Genomic DNA, 26,950 nt, shown 5'->3' with positions numbered 1-26,950 from the left:
AGGTTCTCATTAGTTCTCTGTTTTATACATAGTATTAACAGTATATAGGGCCTCCCTAGTAGCTCAGTGGTAAAGAATCCTCCTGCCAATGCAGGAGACACAAGTTCGATCTCTGGGTTGGGAAGATCCTCTGGAGAAAGAAATGGCAACTGACTCCAGTATTCTGGCCTGGGAAAGCCCATGGACAGAGGAGCCTGGCAGGCTAGAGTACACTGAGTCGCAAGAGAGTTGGACGCAACTTAGTGACTAAGCAACAACAGCAATCAATAGCATATTTATGTCAATCCCAATCTCCCAATTCATCCCACCCCCCACTTTCCTCCTTGACATCCATACATTTGTTCTGTACTTGTGGGAAAAAATAGTGAAAGTCATTCAGTCATGTCCAACTCTTTATAACTCCATGGACTATACAGTCCATATAATTCTCCAGGCCAGAATACTGGAGTGGATAGCCTTTCCCTTCTCAAGGGGATCTTCTCAACCCAGGGATCAAACCCAGGTCTTCTGCACTGCAGGCAGATTCTTGACCAGCTGAGCCTAAAGGGAAGCCCAAGAATACTGGAGTGGGTGGGCTATCCCTTCTCCAGCAGATCTTCCCAACCCAGGAATTGAACTGGGTCTCTTGCATTGCAGGCTGATTCTTTACTAACTGAGATATCAGGGAAGCCCCTTGTTTGGTACTTTTGTCTCTATTTCTGCTTTGTAAAAATCATTTATACCAATTTTTTGAATCCACAAAGGCCTTAATATCCAGCCATATCTTATACTTACTCCTTTAGCATCAGGTGTTCAATATATTTACTTGGAATTGAATCCAATTAAGTCAAATCAAACTGAAGATGATGCATGTTCAACCTCTAAGAATATAAGGCTCAAAATTAATAATTATTCACTGGCCTCTAGTAGTAGTGGAGCATGACAAAAAATAAGCTATTAAATGAACTGCAACTAAATCATTAAACAGATTATAACTCCCTTAACTTTGTTTCTTAAGTATTATTTGGAACTGAAAGTTTGGAGACTTGAGAAAATTGTAGTCCCTAATTCACTTTATTAACAGTATTATTGAGTGCATCTTAAACACTAGAAACATAAGAACGAAAAAGATGGAAATTCTCCTAATAATCAGAATTTTTCAATATAGTGGGGATAAAAAAAAAAACCTAAATAGAGAACTATAATTTATTCTTATAATAGGGTTAGTTAAAGGGACCCGCTGAAGGCTTCTAAAAACCATTTAAAATGTAATCAAGAAAACAGTGGAAATTAGCCAGAGGACAAAGATCCAGAGGGAAGAGTGGCAGACACAGATGCATGACTATGGGAAGCAACACCCGTAAGGGGTTGGTCAGAAGGTAAACTAATGTTAATCTATTTAGTCCCCGTAGCAACCACGGGGATTGGATTCAACTAAACATTCATATTTCAAGACTAGCGCCATGCCACTCAGAAGAGCGGAGGATAAGAACAACAGCTTCCTGGCATCCGAATACACCAAGCTTCCTCTAAAGATTCCCATAAAATGAGTATGGAAGATGCCCTTGTTAAAAAGCCTCATGTCCCAGAGGAGCCAGTATCTCTTGTAGCAAATGCACTAAAGGCATTCCCAGAAACAAGAGTCACCATACTCCAGGAAGTGAGAACGTTAATTTGCCAGTCGGAGGTAATTTTTCCACAAGTGAGATTGCCTAGACATACACTCCACATCTTAACAGAACTAGACTAATCAGCAGTCACAATCTCATGCAGATATGGGAAAGATTTTGTTAACCCTTTACCCACAAACCCTCTGTGATTACTTCTGGGCAAAACAGTGCTCAAGGTAGAGGAGACAGCCTGTAGACTCCTTAGGGAAAGGAAAAAGGGTACATTCCAGTGTCTAAAAAGAAGTGTATAATGACGGAAGCATATCAAGTGTTCAGAAGTGTAAAAGGTGTGGGAATAAGAAAGAAATGTCACAGAGAAGCAAGGGAGAATGTGTCTTGCAGGACTATAGTTTAATGTAGAATCAGTAAAAGATTTGATGTAGGGAATGATGTAATCATACTTATACTTTAGAATGCAAAATGGAGCTACACTTGTGCGGAGCTCTAGCAAGAGATGCAAGGGAAAGAAGTGAGTGAGGTCATGTATTTATTTCCCTGGATTCTTCCCTTCAGGGTTTCCTGAATGGGCTTTGTCCCTTGACCAGGTGTCATCGCTCCTTTCCAGGTAGTTCTCTCTCAGCAGCACAATCTCACCTGGGTTCTGGTAACCAGTACTCCTCTTGAGGGCTTTCCTAGTGGCTCAGCTAGTAAAGAATCCGCCTGTAACACAAGAGACCCCAGTTCAATCCCTGGGTTGGGAAGATCCCCGGAAGAGGGCATGGCAACCCACTCCAGCATTCTTGCCTGGAGAATCCCCATGGACAGGGGATGGGGTCGCAAAGCGTTGGACAGAACTGAGCAACTAAGCACAGCACTGCTCTTAAGATTAGCTCCAGAGTTGATGAACTATCTCGTCTATCTTCCCTTCACATATATCCATATATAATCCCTTCATTGAACTTTCTAGAACTATTCTAATTTTTACATGTGCCATCTATTTTCTAACTGGTCCTGCACTGATCACAATGAGACAAACTATTGTTTTCGTAAATCAAGTTTTATTAGAACATGACCTGCTTATCGCTTATGTATAGTCTATCACTGCATCCACGCTACAACAGTGGAGCCAACAGATGTGACAGAGACTGTATGGCCCACAACATCTAAAATATTTATCTGGTTCTTTATAGAAAAAGCTTGCAAATCCCTGTCCTAGAGTCTGAGGGTAGCCTGAGCTATAGACAAGACACATAACTTAATTGTAAAGGGAGAATTTCAGTGAAGACTGAATTTGCAGTCCTCACCAAAATCAGGATTTTGATAGAGAAGGACAGAGAGTTGGAATGGAGACATCTGGGTAAGATGCACTCGAGTTCATTTGACTGACAGGTTTTACAGGGATTTTCGTGGCTTGCAAAAGCAGCCCATTTCCTTCTGTTAAAAGGGAGAAGCATTCCCCTCTCTAGCTAGTCTAGAGTCTATACAGATGGAGCAACAGAGGCAGGTGTCCTACAAGCCCGGGTTTGTAGGACAGCATAGTTTCCCAGAGTTGCCATAACAAAGTATTACAAACCAATTGGCTTAAATCAACAGAAATTTATTCTCTTGCAGTTCTGGGTGCTAGAAATTTGAAACATATTGGTAGGGACATACTCTGTCTCTGAAGATGCTAAGGAAGCATCCTTCCATGCCTCTTATAGTTTATGGTGATCTCTAACAATCCTTGGCATTCCTTGACCAAGGAATCTCTCACTCTAATCTCGTCTGCACTTTACATGGTTTTCTCCCTTGTGTATCTGTGTGTCTGTTTTAAATTACCCTCTTCTTTTAGTGATACCAGTCACTTAAACACATGTTGTGTCCATGCTAAGTCACTTCAGTCATGTCTGACTCTGTGATACTATGGACTGTAGCCCACCAGGCTCCTCTGTAAATGCGATTCTCCAGGCAAGAATACTGGAGTGGAATGCCATGCCCTCCTCCAGGGGATCTTCCCTACCCAGGATGGAGCCCATGTCTTTTTACACCTTCTACATTGGCAGGAGAGGTCTTTACCACTAGTGCCACGTGGGAAGCCAAGTCACTGCCACCCAAATCCAGTACAGTCTCCTTTTAACTTGATTATATCTGCAAAGCACTCGTCAGGTGGTGATAAAGAGCCCTCCTCCCAATGCAGCAGATGTAAGAGACATGGTTTCCATCCCTAGATTGGGAAGATTCCCTGGAGGAGGGTATGGCAACCCCCTCCAATATTCTTGCCTGGAGAACCCCATGGACAGAGGAGACTGGAGGTCTACAGTCCATAGCGTTGCGCAGAGTCATAGACGACTGAAGTGACTTAGCACACACATATTCATTCCATCCACCCTTATATGAATAATTAAGTTCAAATCTCAGCATGGTCTAAGTAAGAAAATGCTGGCAGAATGCAGAATTCTAAGTGAGGAAAGGCTTAGAAAGTGAGCATGATAGATTGGGTCTGGTATATAAGATCCAACATTCCACTGACTGGTGGTACTCACTGTTTACACAAGACAAAAAGAATGCGATGGTGAGGTAATCACCAACATTCATCAGAAGCTCAGAAATATAGGCCACAACTGACTAGAAAAGGTGCTATTATAGATAAAGGCCTTGGTTCCCAGGATTCTCTCCTTTGGGTCCAATGTATCCGTGGACCTATCTAGTTATCATCTCAGTTCTGAATGCATACTTGGAATGGACACTTAGCAGGTCCCAGGATCCTCACACCGATTCCTTGACACATGGAATAAGAGCTGACAGAAAGGCTGAGAACAAGCCCCCATCCATCAAAGTTCTTAAAGCCAGTGAGTGCCACACGCTGTCTACAATGGCAACGATCAGGGCCATCCCTAAAGACTTTTTAAATAAGGCAAGTGTAATGGTCCCTACTACGTACATCACCAATCTAGTCTCTGCAAAATCCCATGAATCATAATGGAGGATAGGGTACTTATCCAAGCAGGAGCCCTAACTGAAGTTGTTGTTCTAGGTATGGCATCTTTACTGAAACAGGTCAACTAAGCCTCTAGTTCATGTGCATGACTTTTGAACTTAGAGTATGTGTGATTTTCAATATCCACCAGGAAGGAGCACCTGAAGTAGTTCATATTCACCTAGGATAGGCAGCAGTGTGTGTTCTCATTCTTGCTTCAGAGATATGCTAAATTGCCTGCCCTCTGTTACAATAAGTCCAAAGACAGTCTGGCTCATCTGAACATTCCACAGGGCATCATGTTAGAATGACGGCAGTAAGCTGATCAGATCTGGTAAGCAAAGAAATACTCTGGATACTCAGGTTTAGAAGGTAGAAGATAATCAGTGGCTAGTGGTATAGTTTTGGAGTCTAACAGTTTGAGGCCTGCCAAATACCTCTTCCAAGGTAAAGTAAGAGTGACTGCACCTTGCTCCTCTGACCCTAGAGGAATAAAATGAATAAAACAGTTTGCTAGACCTCTTCTAGTTTTAGAGGCAGCATGTACTGCACTTGAGAGTTCAGTTCTGGCTCATTTATCAGGTGACCCAGAAGGTTTCCCAGTTTTGAAAGGATTCCAGAGTGAGGTCAGAAAGGGCTCCACAGCTGAATCCAAACACTCCCTGTGGAATTTTGAAAGATTTCCTAGTGATAATACACTGACTAGCAATACATATATGAAACTTTTTCTTTTTAAAAGACAACTTCCTCTATTGGTCTCTATTCAAAATTGTCAAATACTCTAATAACAACAAATACATGATCCTTAGTATTCAGGACTTCTCTCCACCCTGGCTTTGTCACCTCTCATGAAGAGCAATTTTAGAAAGGACCAGAATCTGTGAAAATGAAGAGTTGTTTATGCTACTAACCTTTTTTGAATGTAAATATGAGAATAAAAAGAAATGAAAACAGGAGAAAAAAAATACCTTTATTATAAAAACAAATATGAGAGTGAAGTTACTTTTCATCTTTTCTTTCCCTTATTATAAAACTGATTCCATCTACTGCTGCTGCTGCTGCTGCTGCTGCTGCTGCTAAGTCGCTTCAGTTGTGTCCAACTCTGTGCGACCGCATAGATGGCAGCCCACCAGGTTCCGCCATCCCTGGATTATCAAGGCAAGAACACTGGAGTGGGTTGCCATTTCCTTCTCTAATGCATGAAAGTGAAAAGTGAAAGTGAAGTCCCTCAGTCGTGCCCGACTCTTAGAGACGCCATAGACTGCAGCCCACCAGGCTCCTCAGTCCATGGGACTTTCCAGGCAAGAGTACTGGAGTGGGTTGCCACTGCCTTTATGCAAAAGTGTAGAGTGTTGTTTAAATATTTTCCAAAGTAGGTAAGTTTTTTTAAAAAATTAGTATTTTACAACCAAATGCTTTAAAGAAAATAATATCATAAAATTTGATCTATGTATATTACATAAATAAAAACATGACTGAATGAATAGCAATCCACATTCATATAATTTTTAATTTATAATTTGCAAAGCATTTTAGCATATAAAATAAATAACCAATATATCTAAAAAGAAGAGATGAGTGGATCTTGTTATTCATTGGGAGAATGAAATTTAAGTACAGGGGTTTTTCTGGACAGGCTCAGAGAACTTAAAGTGAAGCCATCTACTAATATATTTTATAAAAGTGCATCCAACCAAGCTGGTATGTAATATGAAGTAAAAATTTCTGTCCCTATCTATTTTGGCACCCAAAAGGATTTATTTGTGCTTTTTAAAAATAGTCAAGCTTTATGCAAGTCCTGAGGATTCTAAAATGACTAAGATGATGGTTCTGCCCTTAAGGACACATACATATACTTTACACAAGGAATTATAACTATGATAATGATTATAATTATGATATGATATGATAAGCTCTCAAGATAAACAAACTCTTTGCCGACAACAACAAAAAGTAGTCATGAATTCTACATGAGGTTATGTAAGACTTACAAGAGTAGGTAATATATTTGATGGGAAATTAAAAGATGAGATAGAGTTCATGAGACAGTGAAAAAAGAGAAGAGAGGAAGGTAAAGAAGCGGAGGGAATCCTAGAGAAGCATGAAAGCTTAAGGAGGTGTTCAAAGAATAAAAGAAGCCATTGAAACTGAGGAAGAAATGATTTGTGAAGAGGGGTGGGTGATGATCTAGTTTCATATTTTTAGTATACAAACATTAATTTTACTGTGAATACTAGAAATCAAAATGTCCATGAGATTTTTTTAAATGTCCATAAAATAAAAATAACACCTACCAGATCTTCGCATTTTCGAAGCCTAGCAAAATATATGACAAACTTTGTAATGAGAAAAAGAAACATTTTTGATAAGTTAACATGTGATATTTAAATATGCATTGTATTTTATGGCATTATTTTGCATTACATGTCATGTATTGCATTTGTTTTATATCCGTGCTTTTTATTACCTTGGGGATAAGCATTTATATGAAGAGCATCATTTCTCCTAAAACACTAGTAGGAGCAGTTGGCATTTAATGCCACTCTAAAGAATCATTTTCATAACCTCTCTTTAGGGAACTACATTTTAGGAGTAGAAAAAGTTTGAGGAAAATAAAAGCAGAAATGGGTTTGGAGAAGCAAAAATTAGTGAGAAATTGCTCAGTGAATATTAATCACATTCTCTTAGCAGAATTTGAGTATCACTAGATTTGAGGTCTCCTGCATTGCAGGCAGATTCTTTACCAACTGAGCTATCAGGGAAGCCTAGACTTGAGGCATCCATCTTTATTTATGGTACACTTTAAGAAGCTCATTTGAGGCTAGGGAGCTTACTCCAAAGCTACAAGCTTGATATGTTCATATAATAAAAGAATTTCTACCTCACTACCCATACATGATAGCAACAATATAATACATGCCAGCATTCTTTATAAGTTGTGTAAGTCTTACCAAATGCAATAATAACCATCATCACTTGCTCAATAATACATTGATTATGAATAACCACATAGAAATTATCCAATAAAAACTATAAAACATTTCGAGTGCTTATTCCATGTCAAACACTCTGATAAGTCCTCCGCATATATTCTCTTATTTAATCTTTTCAACCACCCACTGGAGGCAAGGAGGATCCTAAATTTACAACTGAGGAAACTGACATAGACAGAAAATTTGACTTGCACACAGAAATATAGGAAAGTAATATACAGATAATATAAACAAGACCTGAACAGAAGCAGTACTACTATCAAAGACTCAGATATTAACCATAAGAAATTAACAACCATGATACCACCCTTATGGCAGAAAGTAAAGAGGAACTAAAAAGCCTGTTGAAAGTGAAAGAGGAGAGTGAGAAAGTTGGCTTAAAGCTCAACATTCAGAAAACAAAGATCATGGCATCTGGTCCCATCACTTCATGGGGAATAGATGGGGAAACAGTGGAAACAGTGTTGGACTTTATTTGGGGGGGGCTCCAAAATCACTGCAGATGGTGATTGCAGCCATGAAATTAAAAGACGCTTACTCCTTGGAGAGAAAGTTATGACCAACCTAGATGGCATATCGAAAAGCAGAGACATTACTTTGCCAACAAAGGTCCATCTGGTCAAGGCTATGGGTTTTCCAGTGGTCATGTATGGATGTGAGAGTTGGACTGTGAAGAAAGCTGAGTGCCAAAGAATTGATGCTTTTGAACTGCGGTGTTGGAGAAGACTCTTGAGAGTCCCTTGGACTGCAAGGAGATCCAACCAGTTCATTCTGAAGGAGATCAGTTCTGGGTGTTCATTGGAGGGACTGATGTTGAAGCTGAAACTCCAATACTTTGGCCACCTCATGCGAAGAGTTGACTCATTGGAAAAGACCTTGATGCTGGAAGGGATTGGGGGCAGGAGGAGAAGGGGACGACAGAGGATAAGATGGCTGGATGGCATCACAGACTCGATGGACGTGAGTCTGAGTGAACTCCGGGAGTTGGTGATGGACAGGGAGGCCTGGTGTGCTGTGATTCATGGGGTCACAAAGAGTCAGACACGACTGAGCAACTGAACTAAAGAATAAAAAATGACCCAATATATAAATGAGAAAAAGATTTGAACATGCACTTCATCAAAGACATATGGCTGGCAAGAAATATGTGAAAATATACTAAACATCACTAATTATTATGGAAGCACAAACTAAAAGTACAAAGAAATACCAGTATATACATTCCCTGGTGACTCAGCAGTAAAGAATCTGCCCGCACTACAAGAGCCACAGGAGACCAGGGTTCCATCCCTGGGTTGGGAGCATCCCCTGGAGAAGGGCACAGCAACCCACTCCAGTATTCTTGCCTGAAAAATTCCATGGACAGAAGAGCCTGGTGGGCTACAGTCCATGGGGTGGCAAAGAGTCAGACACAACTGAAGCTACTTAGTCTGCACACACCAGTATACACCTACTGCATGCTTAGTTGCTTAGTTGACTCCAACTCTTTGCCACCCCATGGACTGCAGCCTGACAGGCTTCTCTGTCCATGGAGTTTTCTAGGCAAGAATACTGGTGTAGGTTGCCATTTCCTACTCCAGGGTATCCTCCTGACCGATGGAGGAATCAAAGCCATATCTCCTGTGTCTCCTGCACTTGCATCTCCTGCATTGTGCCAGCTGAGAAGCATATACCTACTAGAATGGCTGAAATCTGACAACTAAATTTAACACGACATTGTAAATAAACTATACTCCAATAAAAGTTAAAAATAAATAAAATTAAATTTTAAAATGACAACAGTGCATGTTAGCAACAATATGAAGGAACTCAAACTCTCATACAATGCCCGTCAGGAATGTAAAATGGTATAACCACTTTGAAAAGTACACCTGTGGTGGATTCATGTCAATGTATGGCAAAACCAATACAGTGTTGTAAAGTAAAAAACTTTAAAAAAATTAAAAAATAAAAATAAATTTTAAAAAAAAGTTAAGCATATATGTATTATATGGTCTGGCCCTTCCACACAAAGCATTTACCCAAGTAAAGAGTGTGTGCCAGTGTGCACAACTGTGTTGGATTCTTGCAACCCCATGAACTGTAGCCAGCCAGACTCCTCTGTCCATGGAATTCTCCAGGTAAGAATACTGGAGCGAGTTGCCATGCTCTGCTCCAGGGACTCTTCCTGACCCAGGGATGAAACTGGGTGTCCTGTGTTGCAGGATGATTCTTTAACATCTGAGCCACGAGGGAAGCCCCAGTTTATATATTTTTCCTACATTTCTATAATATCTGACTTTTACAATGAAAATAAATTTTATATCTAATAAGAAGTCATTTTTAAAGAAAGCACTATCTTATAGACTCGAAAATTTACCCAGTATACCGGCAACTATTTCCATACTTGAATTTGTAAAAATAACCAGAAAGTCAATTTATAAACATCCTCTTTGGATGTGGACCTTTATTTACTCTCAGATGAATCAGTGTTGATTTTTGTTTTACCCTATTTCACTGCCTTGTCTCCCCCATCTCTTGGTTCTTGGACAGAAAAAGGTCAGAGAGGGAGGGCAAGTACGGTTTGGCTCCATCCTTTCTTTTGCAAGTCACAGCATCTACTTTTTTCGACAGCATTTTAAACTTAGATGAAATAGTAAATTACAAACGCCCGAGACCAGAAATCTCGCGTCGACGATGAGGGAAATGTTTCTAACTGTTTCCAGCGTTTTCCCCACCGCGAATGACGCGCGCGCGCCCGCAGCGGCCCTCCGCCTGGAATCCGGTGAGTGTGGAAGCGAAGGGGCGTGTGACGCAGTCGCTGTCGCCTAAGGCTGCGTTCTGATTCAGATCTGGTGCCCGGGCGGCGCCTGACTGCGCGCTGAGCCGGCCTGGCCTCAGTTTCCCTACTTCTAAATAGGAGAGGCTATGCTGCCCTGTTTCTTGTTCTTTGCCAAGCACATCAGCACATCGTTGGTGTTCCTGCGCAGTGCGCGCCACGGCTTCGCTTTCCTGCCGCGCTGGGTCCCCAGGCTGTCCTCAGGTTACCCGCCGGCCGCCCCCATCCGCCTGCTGGCCGCAGCCGCCTCTTCCCGGGGGCCGGCAGATGCCGCCGGCGCCCCGTCCCGGGTGCGCCAGAACTTTCACCCGGACTCTGAGGCCGCCATTAACCGCCAGATCAACCTGGAGCTCTATGCGTCCTACGTGTACTTGTCCATGGCCTATTACTTCTCCCGAGATGACGTGGCCTTGCACAACTTTGCCAGATATTTCCTTCGACTGTCCCGGGAGGAGACCGAGCACGCGGAGAAGCTGATGAGGCTGCAGAACCAGCGGGGAGGACTGATCTGCCTGCAGGACGTCAAGAAACCGGACCAGAACGACTGGAAGAGTGGGCTGAATGCCATGGAGTGTGCTCTGCTCTTGGAAAAGAATGTGAACCAGTCGTTGCTGGAATTGCACACTCTGGCATCAGAAAAAGGTGACCCCCATTTGTGCGATTTCCTAGAAACCCACTATCTGAATGAGCAGGTGAAATCTATCAAAGAACTGGGTGACCACGTGAACAACTTGGTTAAGATGGGGGCCCCCGAGTCTGGTCTGGCAGAGTACCTTTTTGACAAACATACCCTTGGAAATGAAAACAATCACAACTAACCCATAGGCTGCCTTCACAAACAGGGTGTGCCAGGACCCAGAGGCAGCTGTTTCCTCCTTTCTTTTTATATTCTTCTCTTATAATGTCTCAATAAAGTGATTTGTAGAGAAAATGTATTTAGCCCCATGTTAACAATGGCTGTTTGCCCAGCATCAAGATGATTTTCCCAGCCCAGAATGAGATGGTATTAAAAAGACTGCAAAAAAGCTACTGAAATAGATGCAAACTAAATTTTTACAGTGACCAAATATTATTCCAGACCATGACCCTGCAATAAATGTTGATGAATTTCAACTCAACAAATGCCTGTTATTTTCAAGACATTATGTTAAAGGCTAAAGTGGAAACATGTGTAAGATAAATATGCAAATATCTATAGCAAGATGGAGGATATGTAGTACTGCAAAAATAATCCGTGCAAAGTTCTGTAACAAGTTTTACCCTTTTCTAAAAGTGCAATCTGTTTTTGAAGGATTTTGTGATCAACCAAATTCAAGAAAAGCTAAAAATGTATAAATGCTGGATTTGGAAAGACACGATGTGTTCTAGCACGTTAAGGGCTCTGGTAAATCTTGAAATTAAAAACAAAATCCAAACCAAAAAATTACTGGATTATTTTTCATTTAGCTCAGTGTTTCCCAAACAAACCCAGTCTCAGCTAGCTTTCTGTGTGTGTTTTAGCAATGATAATATAACCATACCTATATATCTGATAATAGACTATACAGCCTCCCTTTTAACATACCATAAAGAGTGAATACACTGCAGAAAACACATTCCTGTGGCCTTTAAAATGAAGCTGAAAGAACATTAGGATGGAAAAGTCAAGAAGGGATCCATAGTAAAAGAAGCATCAGCTGTTTCCTTGGGGAGGCGGGAGAAGGGGCAATAAAGTGAGTAGGAGAATACAGTACATCCCCTACATACGAACCTTCAAGTTTTGAGCATTCAAAGATGCAAGCATGCATTCACATGTCCAGTCATGTCAACTTAGTTCACGTGTTTGGTGTACTTTGTCACATGTATGCATCCTCTACAAGTGGTTGTGTTTTTGTGTACTTTATTGTATACCACCGTATAGGGTATCTTCCCTGGTGACTCAGATGGTAAAGAATCTGCCTGCGATGCAGGAGACCAGGGTTTGATCCCTGGGTCAGGGATATTCCATGGAGAAGGAAATGACAACCCACTCCAGTATTTTTGCTTGGAGAGCTCCATGAACAGAGGAGCCTGGCGGGCTACAGTCCATAGGGTCACAAAGAGTCGGACATGACTGAGTTACTAGCGCACACACACACACACTACATAGAATATAGTATAGTAGTAAGTAGAATTGAATCCAGCAAGGAGCCAGAACCTGTGCCAGCAACACCAGGCATGAGTGAAACTGCAGTTTGTTCTCCATCTATATTGCAAATGGATCCTTCAGCTCTGCTTTCTCCCACCTTGTCTCCGTCTTCCAGTCAGTATCTCCTCTTGGCCTTTTTGCTCAATAGGAGCCCCTGTATGCCAGATGTTGTAATGCCCTACTGTACTTTTCAAGGTACTATACTGTAAGATTAGAAATGTCTTAGTTTTTGTTTGTTGTGTATTATTTACGTGAAAAGTAGTATAAACCGTCATAGTACAGTACTATATGCGATTGTGTTAGTTGGGTTCCTAGGCTAACCTTGTTGGACTTATTAACCAATTGGGCTTACAAACTTGCCCTTGGAACAGAACTCGTTCGTATGTAGGGGACTTAATGTATTTTGGTCAGTAGACCTTTGGCTAGACTAAGAGTGCTGGTTGGTGGTTGGAAAGATGGGCTAGACCCCAGCTATGGAGGTGAGAAGGAAAGGTAAGGTTCGATTTAGTGAGCAATGGCAGTGCTTCAAAGGGATCCCAACAGGAGAATGCTGTGCTAAATGTTGAACAATCAGAAGTTTAGTTGTAGAGAATAAAAATCTGAAAACAACCTCGATATTGGTGTTAGTTTGGGTCCTCTGAGAAACAGATGCCAAGATGGGATTAAGTGCAGGAAAGAACTGTATTAGGGAAAAAATAAAGGATGTTGAGAGGAAATGGGAAAAGAGCTGGGAGAAGCAGGGAGAGACTTCAGACTCTGTGTGAGCCTGATCCTGAGGGAAGGAAGAAAGGGAAGTTGTACATAGTTCTCCAGGAAATTCTGCAATTCAATAGAGTAGAGAGACCTGTCTGGGAGACAGGTCTTTTACCTCCAGATAAAATTGCTCATCAGAGGAATACCAAGCTTCTGAGAAATGGGCCTGCCTACGTACATTTCTGGCATTCAGTTATTGACTGGGAGGGACCCATAGGAGGGGCTTCCCAGGCGGCTCAGTGGTAAAGAATCTGCCTGCTTATGCAGGAGACGCAGGAGACACAGGTCCAGTCTCTGGGTTGGGAAGATCCCATTGTGAAGGAAATGGCAAACCACTCTAGTATTCTTGCCTGAAGACTCCCATAGACAGACAAGTCTTAGCAGGTTAGTCCATAGGCTTGCAAAGAGTTGGACACAATTGAGTGACTGAGCATGGCCAAAGGAAGTGCAGCCTTGCAACCAACTAAGAGATGGATCAATTTTAGAGCACAGCAGCTTGGGCCTTTGGCAAATTGTGCACCCTTCAGTACCAGATTTGAGAGCTACACACACATGACTGCACAAACTCAACAAAACAATTTAAATTAAAACCGCATACTTGGAAATGTTCTGCAGCTATTAAATACGATTTTGTCAAACACATAATGAGGTGGACAGAAATTCACAATGTGTTATCTTAAAAATAAGCATATTGCAAGGTAGGGTTATATTATATAATTGCATATATATATAGAGAGAGAGAGACTTCCAGGGGAAATTATATAAAATATATGCATATAAAATGGAAATATATATACCAACAAATGTAACTGGAAAATCTCTTAGTGATGTTGTGTTTGATATTTATTTTCTTTAGCTACTTGTCTTTTAAAAATAAATTTCTTATCATGGGCACCAATCATCATAATGATAGAAAAGTAAAGCTATAAAAGAAAAATAAAGCAAAAAGGGCTGAACCATGGTGAAACCAAAGAATATAGAAACAAAGACATGCTGGAGAGAGTTTAGAGATAGAATCTTTTTAATTTTGCAGATGCTTCAATGAAGAAAATTCAGAAATGGGGTATAGGAAGAAAATTAGTAGAGTTCAAACCAGAGAATAGACAAGTTGAAAAAAAGCAGGAATCACAACAAGAAGAATAATTGAGGTTGGAGAGTCCATGATGATTTGCTTTTGATTATGTGGATCAATCTCACTACACAGTCTATGCTTAAGTTGGTTTATCTTGCCTCACAGGAGTGCTATTACATTTCTGCAGAAAATGTCCTCTTCAGTTCTTCTAGATGAGTGTATTTCAAACTGCATACTGCGGCCTATAGATGTGTCATGAGATTAGTGAGTTACTATCCATCTTTTGTTAATAAAATAGAATTGAAGTGAAAGTAAGTGAAGTAAGGATATTGTCTCCTGAAATTCTTAGTGTGTGCGTGTTTTCATGTATTTACATCTTGGATAGTGATATTTCTTATTCTGTGTTGCTGTCAAAAACATCAGTAGCCATTATCCTAGAAAATTATTATACATTCTCATCTCAAATCTCTCAATCTCCTCTCCTTCCACACTGTCATTCGATAATCCTCTCATTTCACTGAAAATTCAGAAGTAATCACAGAAGAACTTCACATATTCTCCTCGTTGAATTGAGTATGTATTCACCCCTGTGTCACATACAAAGCACTTTATTCTGCTTCAAAGTTTGAAGCATATATTTTGCTTTCTAAAACCAATCTCCTGCTTTGCCCTGAGTCCCAACCCTCCCACACACTCAAGGACAAAAGGCCATCATACCTACAATTATCCTCTCACTTTCTATTGGTTGGTTCCCATGAGAAACAAAAATAGTGTTATTTTTTTCTAATAAAAAATTTCACCTTTGGATCTACATTCCTTTTAGCAAACACTAAGTTACCACTCTCTCTTTTACAATGAAAGTTCTTGAAAAAGTTGTTCCTGCTTCCTGGCGTCAATTTTTCTGTTCTCTTTGGTACCTCCCAAGTAAGGCTATGTTCACTGTTCACCACACAAACCTTGTTTTGTTTTGTTTTGTTTTGTCAAGATCATCAGGAATGAACATTGGAGTACATGTGTGCTTTTCAATTATAGTTTTCTCAGAGTTGATGCCCAATAGTGGGATTTCTGGGTCATATGGTAGTTTTATTCCTAGTTTTTAAAGAAATTTCCATACTGTTCTCCACAGTGGCTGCACCAACCCACATTTCCACCAACAGTGCAAGAGGGCTCCCTTTTCTCCACATCCTGCCCAGGATTTATTACTTGTAGATTTTTTTATATTGCTCACTCTGACCAGTGTGAGGTGATACTTCAGTGTAGCCTTGACTGACATTTCTCTAATAACTAGTGATGTTGAGTAGCTTTTCATGTGCTCTCTGGTCATTTGTATATCCTTGGAGAAGGGTCTGTCTAAGGTTTACACCCATTTTTTTTAACAGTAGCTAGGACATGGAAACAGGCTGGACGTCCATTGATAGATGAATGGATAGGGAGGATGTGGTCCATATGTACAACAGAATGCTATTCAGCCATAAAGAGGAATGGATCTGAGTCAGTTCTAGTGAAATTGATGAACGTAGAGTCTGTTATGCAGGGTAAAGTAAGACAGAAAGAGAAAAATAAATACAATATATTAACACATATATATATGGTGGGCTAACGTCTATGGGGTCACACAGAGTCGGACACGACTGAAGCGACTTAGCAGCAGCAGCAGCAGCAGCAGCATGGAATCTAGAGAAAATGGAGTTGATGCACATGTTTGAAGGGAAGGATTGGAGATAGAGAATGGACTTTTGGACACAATGAGGGAAGGAAAGAGTGGGATGAATGGAGAAAGTAGCATCAGCATATACACACTACCATGAATAAAACAGCTGGTGAGAAGTTGCTATATAATATAGAGAGTTCAACCTGGTACTTTGTGATGACCTAAAAGGGGTGAGAGGGAGGCTCAAGAGGGAGTGGATATATGTATAATTATGGCTGCTTTGCACTGTTGTATGGCAGAAGCCAACATAACATTGTAAAGCAATTATCCTCCAATTAAAAAAATAAATTATATATGTAAAATTTATTGATATTTCCCCTTAGATGTTTCATTGATGTTGCTTAGTCTCTCAGTCATGTCTGAATCTTTGCAACCCCATGAACTTCAGCATGCCAGGCTTCCCTGTCCTTCACCATCTCCTGGAGCTTGCTCAAACTTATGTCCATTGAGTCTGTAATGCCATCCAACCATCTCATCCTCTGTTGTCCCCTTCTCCTTATGCCCTCAATCATTTCTAGCAACAAGGTCTTTTCTAATGAATCAGCTCTTTGCATTAGGTGGTCAAAATATTGGAGCTTAAGCTTCAGCATCAGTCCTTCCAATGAATATTCAGGACTGTTTTCCATTAGGATTGGCTCGTTTGATCTCCCGGCAGTCCAGGGGATTCTCAAGAATTTTCTCCAACACTGCAGCTCAAAAGCATCAGTTCTTCTGCACTCAGCCTTCTTTATGGTCCAACTCTCACTTCCGTACATGACTATTGGAAAAACCATAACATTGACTAGATGAACCTTTGTTGGCAAAATGATGTCTCTGCCATCTAGGTTTGTCATAGATTTTCTTCCAAGGAGCAAGCATCTTTTAATTTCATGGCTGCAGTAACCATCTGCAGTGATTTTGGAGCCCAAGAAAATAAAGTCTGTCACAGTTTCCATTGTTTTTCCATCTATTTGCTATGAAGTGATAGGATTGGATGTCATGATCTTAGTTTTTTGAATGTTGAGTTTTAAGGCAGCTTTTTCACTCTTCTCTTTCATTTTCATCAAGAGGCTTTTTAGTTCCTCTTCACTTTCTGCCATAAGGGTGGTGTCATCTGCATATCTGAGGTTATTGTTATTTCTCCTGGCAATCTTGATTCCAGCTTGTGCTTTATCCAGCCCTGATTCCACGTGTTGTACTCTGCATAGAAGTTTAATAAGCTAGGTGACAATATACAGCCTTGATGTACTACTTTCTCAATTTGGAACCAACCCATTGTTCCATGTCTGGTTCTAACTGTTGCTTCTTAACCTGCATACAGATTTCTCAAGAAGCAGTTAGGGTGGTCTGATATTAAATATGAAATGTCTATGAAACATAGACATCAAAAACATACACTTGATTTCACCATCCTCCACAACCTAGTTAAAATCTTTTGCTTAATAGTAAAAGAATATTCCATTCTACCAGTTTCTAGGGTCTTATTCTTGACCACTCACTTTCTCTCATACCTTCTACCAGACATTCAGCAAAATCCTGAATCTTACCAATGCTAACAATTTTCATCTTGCCCCTTTAGTACAAACTCCTGTCTTTTTATCCCCCTGCATTATTTTCTGTAACACTGGTTACCTGAAAGTTATCCACATAGAGATCATAAGTAAAATTGAAAAGGCTGAAATGGCAGAGAAGAGACGATATATTAATAAAAAGAAAGACAGCAGAGGGGGGGGTCCAGACAGAGACACTTGGAAAATTAAAGTAGCTCTATATTTAGGGGATATTAGATGAAGAAACCTTGACAGGATACAGAAAAAGAACATAAAAATATCAAAACCAAAAAAGAAAAACAACACTTGTCTTGGAAGCCGTGGTAGTAGAAAGAGTTTCCATCAAATGCTATAGAACTTAATTACGTTGTGGGTTGAAAGGCATCAAATTATATTCTATTTAAAATTATTACAAAATAGTGGCTATGTTTCCCTGTGCTGTAAAATATATCCCTGTTGGGTTTTTTGGTTTTTTTGTTTGTTTGTTTGTTTCACAAAACAGATTGTGTCTCTAAAGCCCATATCCTTATCATGCCCTTCCTTCCTCCCCTCCCCCCTCTGGTAACTATTAGGTTTTTTTTATTTTCAATGTAAATCATTAATTCTTCAATTTTAAAAAGGGACATCAGAGTTGGCAAATCAGTAACTCATTTGTTATTTCAGAATAGTGGCTTTAGGAGTGGTGGAGATAGAAAGCCATATTCATGGGGATAAACAGGTAGAGAATACAGAATTCTTATTTGAAAAGTTTTGCTTTTTTAAGTAATTGAAGCTACTAGAGGGTACAGAATGGCTATCAGTGCTTTCAGGACAAGAGAAGCTAGTGAAAAGAAAAGATTTGAGAAGCAAGTGATAGAGTGAGGTTCTAGTGGAGAATGGAGCACAAGATTTTTAAAAACCTAGGTATGACCTGGAAAGACATGTCCTCCAAAAGCAGAATGAATAAAAGAGGAAGAAATTAAACTTTAAGAAAATAAACTTTAAGATGAAAGTGAAAGTCACTTCACCCTGGCTGAACTCAAACTTCCAAATAAAGTGAGGCAGGAGATAGATGGCTCTCAGGCTGAAAAGCTGGAGTTTGTGCCCTGTGGACAGATACTCCAAGATGAAGAAGAGAAGGGGCTAAGCCCTGACCAGATGAAAGACCACATTTCTCACTCTTGAAGTCAAGGAGACCTTCCCACCTACACACGCACAGAAAGGCTTCTTGAAGATCAAAAAGCGAGGGGGTGCCACCCCAGAGTAGTGATGTCAACCAGCCCATCGGCCTCTTTGCTACAATCCATCCTGTCTAAGAGATCCATCAGCACATGTGGGAGGACCCTGAGATATACCAAAATACAAACTCAAAACCAGGCAAAGCAAGATGATTGGCAGAAAGAAACATAGAAATGCCCCACAAAGGTAATTCAAACTACCAGGCGGGCAGAACTCTCTCTGAGCCCACCTGTGTATCTATCCACATGTACCCTTTTTCCTCTTTGTAAAGCAAGCACTTTACTTGCTTCTTTACATCCCATCTCTATGTGAAAATTCATTTCTACACAGCTGACGGGCAAGGGCCATGTCACTGGGCACTGGTCTCTGGTGGTCTAGAGGCTAGGATTCAACATTCTCACTGCCTGACTTCAACCTCTGGCCCAGAACTAAAATCCTGACTTCAAGCAACTGCAAGCCAAGGCCACCCAGGATCAAAAGTAGCAAATGAGATCATCTACTGAGATATAGCTACCTCTACCTAGAAATATTTTAATTAGCTTTGTTTTAGGAAGGAGGACCCCTTCCAGAGCCTGAAACTGGGCTCTTGTCTAACACCCAGAAATGAATTGTCCAAGGAGACACATGTGCTGACAAATCAAGCGATTTTACTGGGAAAGGGCACCCAGATGGAGAGCAGTAGGTTAAGGGAAACCAGGAGAACAGCTCTGCTAGCAGTCTCAGGTTTTATGGTAATGGGATTAATTTCCTGGTTGTCTTTAGCCAATCATTCTGACTCAGAGTCCCTCCTGGTGGTGCACGCCTTGTTCAGCCAAGATGGATGCCAAGAAGGATTCTGGGAGGTGGTCGCATATGTGGTGTCTCTTTTTGACCTTTTCTGAACTCTTGCGGTTGGTGGTGGGTTATTAGTTCTGTGTTCCTTACCAGGACCTCCTGTCATAAAATAGCTAATGCAAATCGTTACTACGGTGCCTGGCCAGGGTGGGCAGTTTCAGTCAGAGTGCTTCCCTTAACAGTTTTATTTACCAGTTTTATTTATTACAAAATAGTAAATACAAGTCATTTTACAGATGGGATATAATCTTTGTCTAATATTTATTAAAAAAACTACAAGTCAAAAAGCATGTGCCTGGAGCTGAACCAAGTGGAAACTAGATTTCTAAACAAAAACCTAGTATAAAAAAGAAATGACTCCAAACACCTAAATATCCTAAGACATTGTTTTACTCTTGAACACAAACACCCAATGATGCCAGGATCCAAGGCCTTCAGGTTGGCGGGAAAATATAGCATATTCCCCTGAACATTAGCATCTATTGTAAGTCATCATCCTTCACATGCAACTGTTAATCAGGTTTTGCACAGTTCCTTTGAAAACTTCCTTGGAGAAGCGCTTAGTCTGCAAGACAAAATATCTCAGGACAGAGTGTATACATTTCTTATTGAAATTTGACCCAGAGTTTCTGAAGCCAATAAAGTTCACTTGACTTTTTTAAAAGTTGGACTTCACCTTCAAACTTTCCACTCTCAAATGAAAGGCATCAGAGAAAACATTCAGCACCACCACTGTCACAAAGAAAGGTGAGGTGTCCATGGTGGAGAAAAGGGAGCATGAGACGCTTCAAGAGTGTTCCAAGAGACACACTCAGAAAGCAGACAGCTATAAAGCACACACAACTGCTCATCAGACCTGAGCAGGGTGGTATCTCTGCTCACAACAGACTATTAAACATAATCTGCCACGGGCACTCAGTTTATGAAATCAGGAAGGTGCACAGACTTTGGCATGTGTGAGATTTCCTAAGCTCCATATTTCTATCAAGTAAGTTTAAGACACTTTGTGGGTATATTTGTTTTGGAATGAGCAAAACGATGCACGTGTGTGTGCGTGCAAAGGCAGGGGCTCTCCCAGGCTGGGTGACTGCCTGAGAGTTTTCAGAGAACAGGCCATAGACATGCACTCAGGGCTGGACTCCTTCCAAGAGGCCTGGCCAATTTCCCAGTGCAGATGGTGGCCAGACAATCTCCTGAGAGAGAGAGATATCTAACGCTTTTGGACAAGCCTTAGCCTCTCTCAAACCGCCTGAGCACCATGTTTTCATAGACTGAATTAGCAAAAAAGAATCCCCCCTACCACAAAAGGACTGTTGGACTAATAAAATGCTATTTCGTGACCTAGACACAGATCCTAGATAGTGTAGTCTGGTTATTAATAGCCTGCACTCGAGAATTCAAAATACTTGTATGAGAATAACTGCTCTACCACATACCAAATGCATGATCTTGGGAAAAGACGTTAAATTTTCAGAGACAGATTTCCCTCTCCCATGACAGCCTGTTGCAACGTTTATTGGGGGACTAAATGAAATAAAGAATATAAAGTGAAGTGAAAGTTGCTCAGTCGTGTCCAACTCTGCGACCCCATGGACTGTAGCTCAATGCCAGATTCCTCTGTCCATGGATTCTCCAGGCAAGAATAAAGGAGTGGGTTGCCATTTCCTTCTCAAAAAGAATAGATAGGTCAGCACATTTTCTGGTACACAGCAAATGCTCAATAAATATTAGCTGCTTAGAATGGGTGTTTTTAAAAGGGAGAAAATTTTGTCAGCGTATTTGTGAGTATGTTTGCTTGCATATGCAAAGACTACCTCTGGAAGGATAATGTCATTTGCCCTCAATGAAGAAAAAGCCTGGTAGCTGGGAAAACAGTGCTAGTAAGACTTTTTCATTGTGTAGGCCATTTATGTCTCTTTTTTCAAAGAAATAAAACACTTTAAATCTCAATGTTCTTAATGCTTTAAATTTCAGAGTATTAAATAAATATTGGCTTTACCATTTTTTTTCATTTCCCTTTACATTTATAACCAACAGTAAGGGAGTATTTCATGTTTTGCCAAAAAATATTTAAAGGTTATATAATAATCATAATTTTCCCAGTGATTATTAAGATCACTTTGGATGGTTTAAACTTGCAAGATCATTTTTATAATCCTGTACTGCCTTGAAAAATAAGAATTATCTGTATATCCACCAAAGCAGAAAACCAATTTTTCTGTTAAGAGTGTCACTCTAAAAACACTTTTTCTGATTTTTGTCAGGCATTTCATTCATTTAATAAGTATCTTTGCATTATTATAGATAGTAAAATAGGAACCAATTTATTGTGAATTCAAGAAAACTAGAAATAGAGACAGTGGACAGTGTTCTTAAAGTTTAATAACACTAAGTACTATTAACATTGTACTGTGTGATTTATAAAGAACCTTCACATAAAATTAACTTATTCCCTATACCACTGTCTATTATCCAGGAGCAGACTCCTTTGTGATGTTGCATTGCTCTTGGGAAAAAGGCAAAAGTATTTAATTTAGCATGACTGGCCCTGTCTAGTCTGCCTCATTAACTTCATATCCCACCTCCTTGCTCTCTCCACCCCAGCTGCACTGGCATTATTTTAGTCTCTTGATTCACCAGGCACACTCATGCCACAGCTTCTTGCCATATTGCTCTGTTTGCCTCCTTCCCTTTTCCATCAACTCAACTCCTACTTAATCTTCAATTCTACAAGTGTCACTTATGCTGGGAGGAGATCTTCTCTTCGCCCCTTCCAGAACTGCTTTCTCTCTTCTCCCCCTCTCTCCCTTCTAACGTGCAAGGACAAAACAAAGGGCTCAGTTTCCCTGCAGTCCCATCAAGGTATTTGTTCTCCCAGCTCCCTCCTTTCAATGTCACTGCAGGTCTGCAGCATTCCTCCACAGACCCAGTGCCTCCTGTGAGGAAGGCAGCTCCCTCTACTTAGCCACTCTGTCTCTAGGCTCTAATAAGCCACTCTATCTCTTGCTGTATTAGGCCTGGGGTGGAAATGTCCAATCCCTGCCCTACTCCCCCACCACTTATTTATAAATAGCTGCTTTATTATACTCTCTCTGAATTATCTTACTATAATAATAATAATAATAATTATCCTGACTATAAATCTTGTTCCCAGTCCTCCTAATAGTTCTTTCTCCAACATGATCTCCTAAGAGTTATGCCCTCATGCTAGTCCAAACAGCATACAGTCTTGACTGCAATATACTAGACTGCTTACAGCTCCCTGTTGTTCAGTCACTCAGTTGTGTAAGATTCTTTGAGACGCCATGGACTGCATCACCCCAAGCTTCCCTGTCCATCACCATCACCTGGAGCTTGCTCAAATTCATGTCCATTGAATTGGTAATGCCATCCAACCATCTCATCCTCTGTCGTTCCCTTCTCCTCCTGCCTTCAATCTTTCCCAGCATCAGGGTCTTATCCAATGAATTGGCTCTTCCCATTAGGTGGTAAAGCACTGGAGATTCAGCTTCAGCATCAGCCCTTCCAATGAATATTCAGGACTAATTTCCTTTAGGATTAACTAGTTTGATTTCCATACAGTCCAAGGGACTCTCAAGTCTTCTGCAACATCATAGTTCAAATGCATCAGTTCCTCAGCGTTCAGCCTTCTTTATGGTCCAACTGTCACTTCAATACACAACTACTGGAAAAACCATAGCTTTGACTATATAGACTTTCGGTGGCAAAGTAATGTCTCTGCTTTTTAGTACACTGTCTAGCACTGTCATAGCTTTTCTTCCAAGGAGCAAGTGTCTTTTGATTTCGTGGCTGTAGTAACCATCTGCAGTTATTTTGGAGCCCTTTTTATGCTTCACCTCAGTTCAGTCACTCAGTCGTGTCCAACTCTTTGCGACACCACGAATAGCAGCATGCCAGGCCTCCCTGTCCATCATCAACACCTGGAGTTCACCCAAACTCATGTGCATCAAGTTGGTGATACCATCCAGCCATCTCATCCTCTGTTGTCCCCTTCTCCTCCTGCCCCCATTCCCTCCCAGCATCAGGGCCTCTTCCAATGAGTCAACTCCGTATAAGGTGGCCAAAGTATTGGAGTTTCAACCTCAGCATCAGTCCTTCCAATGAACACCCAGGACTGGGATGGACTGGTTGGATATCCTTGCAGTCCAGTTCAGTTCAGTCGCTCAGTTGTGTCCAACTCTTTGTGAGCCCATGAATTGCAGCACACCAGGCCTCCTTGTCCATCACTAAATTACGGAGTTCATTCAAACTCACATCCATCGAGAAAGTGATGCCATCCAGCCATCTCATCCTTTGTCGTCCCCTTCTCCTCCTGCCCCCAATCCCTCCCAGCATCAGAGTCTTTTGCAATGAGTCAACTCTTTGCATGAAGTGGCCAAAGTACTGGAGTTTCAGCTTTAGAATCATTCCTTCCAATGAACACCCAGGACTGATCTCCTTTAGAATGGACTGGTTGGATCTCCTTGCAGTTCAAGGGACTCTCAAGAGTCTTCTCCAACACCACAGTTCAAAAGCATCAATTTTTTGGCACTCAGCTTTCATCACAGTCCAACTCTCACATCCATACATGACCACTGGAAAAACTATAGCCTTGACTAGATGGACCTTTGTTGTCAAAGTAACATCTCTGCTTTTTAATATATTATCTAGGTTGGTCATAACTTTCCTTCGAAGGACTAAGCATCTTTTAATTTCATGGCTGCAATCACCATCTGCAGTGATTTTGGAGCCCCCTAAAATAAAGTCTGACACTGTTTCCCCATGAAGTGATGGGACCAGAGGCCATGATCTTAGTTTTCTGAATGTTCAGCTTTAAGCCAACATTTTCGCTCTCCTCTTTCACTTTCATCAAGAGGCTTTTTAGTTCCTCTTCACTTTCCGGCATAAGGGTGGTGCCATCTGCATATCTGAGGTGATTGATATTTCTCCCAGCAATCTTGATTCCAGCTTGTGCTTCTTCCAGTCCAGCGTTTCACATGATGTACACTTCATATAAGTTAAATAAGCAGGGTGACAACATACAGCCTTGATGTACTCCTTTCCCTATTTGGAACCAGTCTGTTGTTCCATGTCCAGTTCTAACTATTGCTTTCTGACCTGCATATAGGTTTCTCAAGAGGCAGGTCAGGTGGTCTGGTATTCCCATCTCTCTCAGAATTTTCCAGTTTATTGTGATCCACACAGTCAAAGGCTTTAGCATAGTCAATAAAACAGAAATAGATGTTTTTCTGGAACTCTCTTGCTTTTTCCATGATCTAGCAGATGTTGGCAATTTGATCTCTGGTTCCTCTGCCTTTTCTAAAACCAGCTTGAACATCTGTTAGTTCACAGTTCACATATTGCTGCAGCCTAGCTTGGAGAATTTTGAGCATTACTTTACTAGCATGTGAGATGAGTGCAATTGTGCAGTAGTTTGAGCATTCTTTGGCATTGCCTTTCTTTGGGATTGGAATGAAAACTGACCTTTTCCAGTCTTGCGGCCACTGCTGAGTTTTCCAAATTTGCTGGCATATTGAGTGCAGCACTTTCACAGCATCATCTTTCAGGATTTGAAATAGCTCAACTGGAATTCCATCACCCCCACTAGCTTTGTTCGTAGTGATGCTTTTAGGGCCCACTTGACTTCACATTCCAGGATGTCTGGCTCTAGATGAGTGATCACACCATCGTGATTATCTTGGTCATGAAGATCTTTTTGTCCAGTTCTTCTGTGTATTCTTGCCACCTCTTCTTAATATCTTCTGCTTCTGTTAGGTCCATACCATTTCTGCCCTTTATTGAGCCCCTCTTTCCATGAAATGTTCCCTTGGTATCTCTCATTTTCTTGAAGAGATCTCTAGTCTTTCCCATTCTGTTGTTTTCCTCTATTTCTTTGCATTGATCACTGAGGAAGGCTTTCTTATCTCTTCTTGCTATTCTTTGGAACTCTGCATTCAGATGCTTATATCTTTCTTTTTCTCTTTTTTTTCACTTCTCTTCCTTTCACAGCTATTTGTAATGCCTCCCCAGACAACCATTTTGCTTTTTTGCATTTCTTTTCCATGGGGATGTTTTTGATATCTGTCTCCTGTACAATGTCATGAGCCTCCGTCCATAGTTCATTAGGCACCCTATCTATCAGACCTAGGCCCTTAAATCTATTTCTCACTTCTACTGTATAATCATAAGGGATTGGATTTAGGTCATACCTGAATGGTCTAGTGGTTTTCCCTACTTTCTTCAATGTAAGTCTGAATTTGGCAATAAGGAGTTCATGATCTGAGCCACAGTCAGCTCCCGATCTTGTTTTTGTTGACTATATATAGCTTCTCCATCTTTGGCTGCAAAGAATATAATCAATCTGATTTCGGTGTTGACCATCTGGTGATGTCCATGTGTAGAGTCTTCTCTTGTGTTGTTGGAAGAGGGTGTTTGCTATGGCCAGTGCATTCTCCTGGAAAAACTCTATTAGCTTTTGCCCTGCTTCATTCTGTATTCCAAGGCCAAATTTGCCTGTTACTCCAGGTGTTTCTTGACTTCCTACTTTTGCATCCCAGTCCCCTAGAATGAAAAGGACATCTTTTTTGGGTGTTAGTTCTAAAAGGTCTTGTAGGTCTTCATAGAACCATTCAACTTCAGCTTCTTCAGCATTACTGGTTGGGTCATAGACTTGGATTACTCTGATATTGAATGGTTTGCCTTGGAAACGAACAGAGATCATTCTGTCATTTTTGAGACTGCATCCAAGTGCTGCATTTCTGACTCTTTTGTTTACCATGATGGCTATTCCATTTCTTCTAAAAAATTCCTGCCCACAGTAGTAGATATAATGGTCGTCTGAGTTAAATTCACCCATTCCAGCCCATTTTAGTTCGCTGATTCTTAGAATGTCTACGTTCAGTCTTGCCATCTCCTGTTTGACCACTTCCAGTTTGCCTGATTCATGGACCTAACATTCCAGGTTCCTATGCAATACTGCTCTTTACAGCATCAGACCTTGCTTCTATCACCAGTCACATCCACAAGGGATGCTCAAGAGTCTTCTCCAACACCACAGTTCAAAAACATCAATTCCTTGGCACTCAGCTTTCTTCACAGTCCAACTCTCACATCCATACATGACCACTGGAAAAACCATAGCCTTGACTAGATGGACCTTTGTTGACAAAGTAATATCTCTGCTTTTGAATATGCTATCTAGGTTGGTCATATCTTTCCTTCCAAGGAGTAAGCATCTTTTAATTTCAGGGCTGCAATCACCATCTGCAGTGATTTTGGAGCCCCCAAAAATAAAGTCTGACACTGTTTCC

The 26,950-nt window shown here is 40.9% G+C and overlaps 1 protein-coding gene across 1 annotated transcript; it reads left to right on the top strand.

Moving 5' to 3' along the window:
- The first annotated feature begins 10,196 nt into the window (after nt 1-10,196).
- Nucleotides 10,197-11,779, top strand: FTMT (ferritin mitochondrial). The gene has a single exon (XM_027970676.3). The coding sequence runs from the start codon at nt 10,446-10,448 to the stop codon at nt 11,172-11,174; it is 729 nt and encodes a 242-aa protein (XP_027826477.2). The 5' UTR covers nt 10,197-10,445; the 3' UTR covers nt 11,175-11,779.
- The last annotated feature ends 15,171 nt before the right edge of the window (nt 11,780-26,950 follow it).

Source organism: Ovis aries, chromosome 5, assembly GCF_016772045.2.
Source record: "Ovis aries strain OAR_USU_Benz2616 breed Rambouillet chromosome 5, ARS-UI_Ramb_v3.0, whole genome shotgun sequence".
In the NCBI taxonomy this organism is placed as follows: domain Eukaryota; kingdom Metazoa; phylum Chordata; class Mammalia; order Artiodactyla; family Bovidae; genus Ovis; species Ovis aries.
This window is presented reverse-complemented; position numbering and strand designations above follow the sequence as displayed.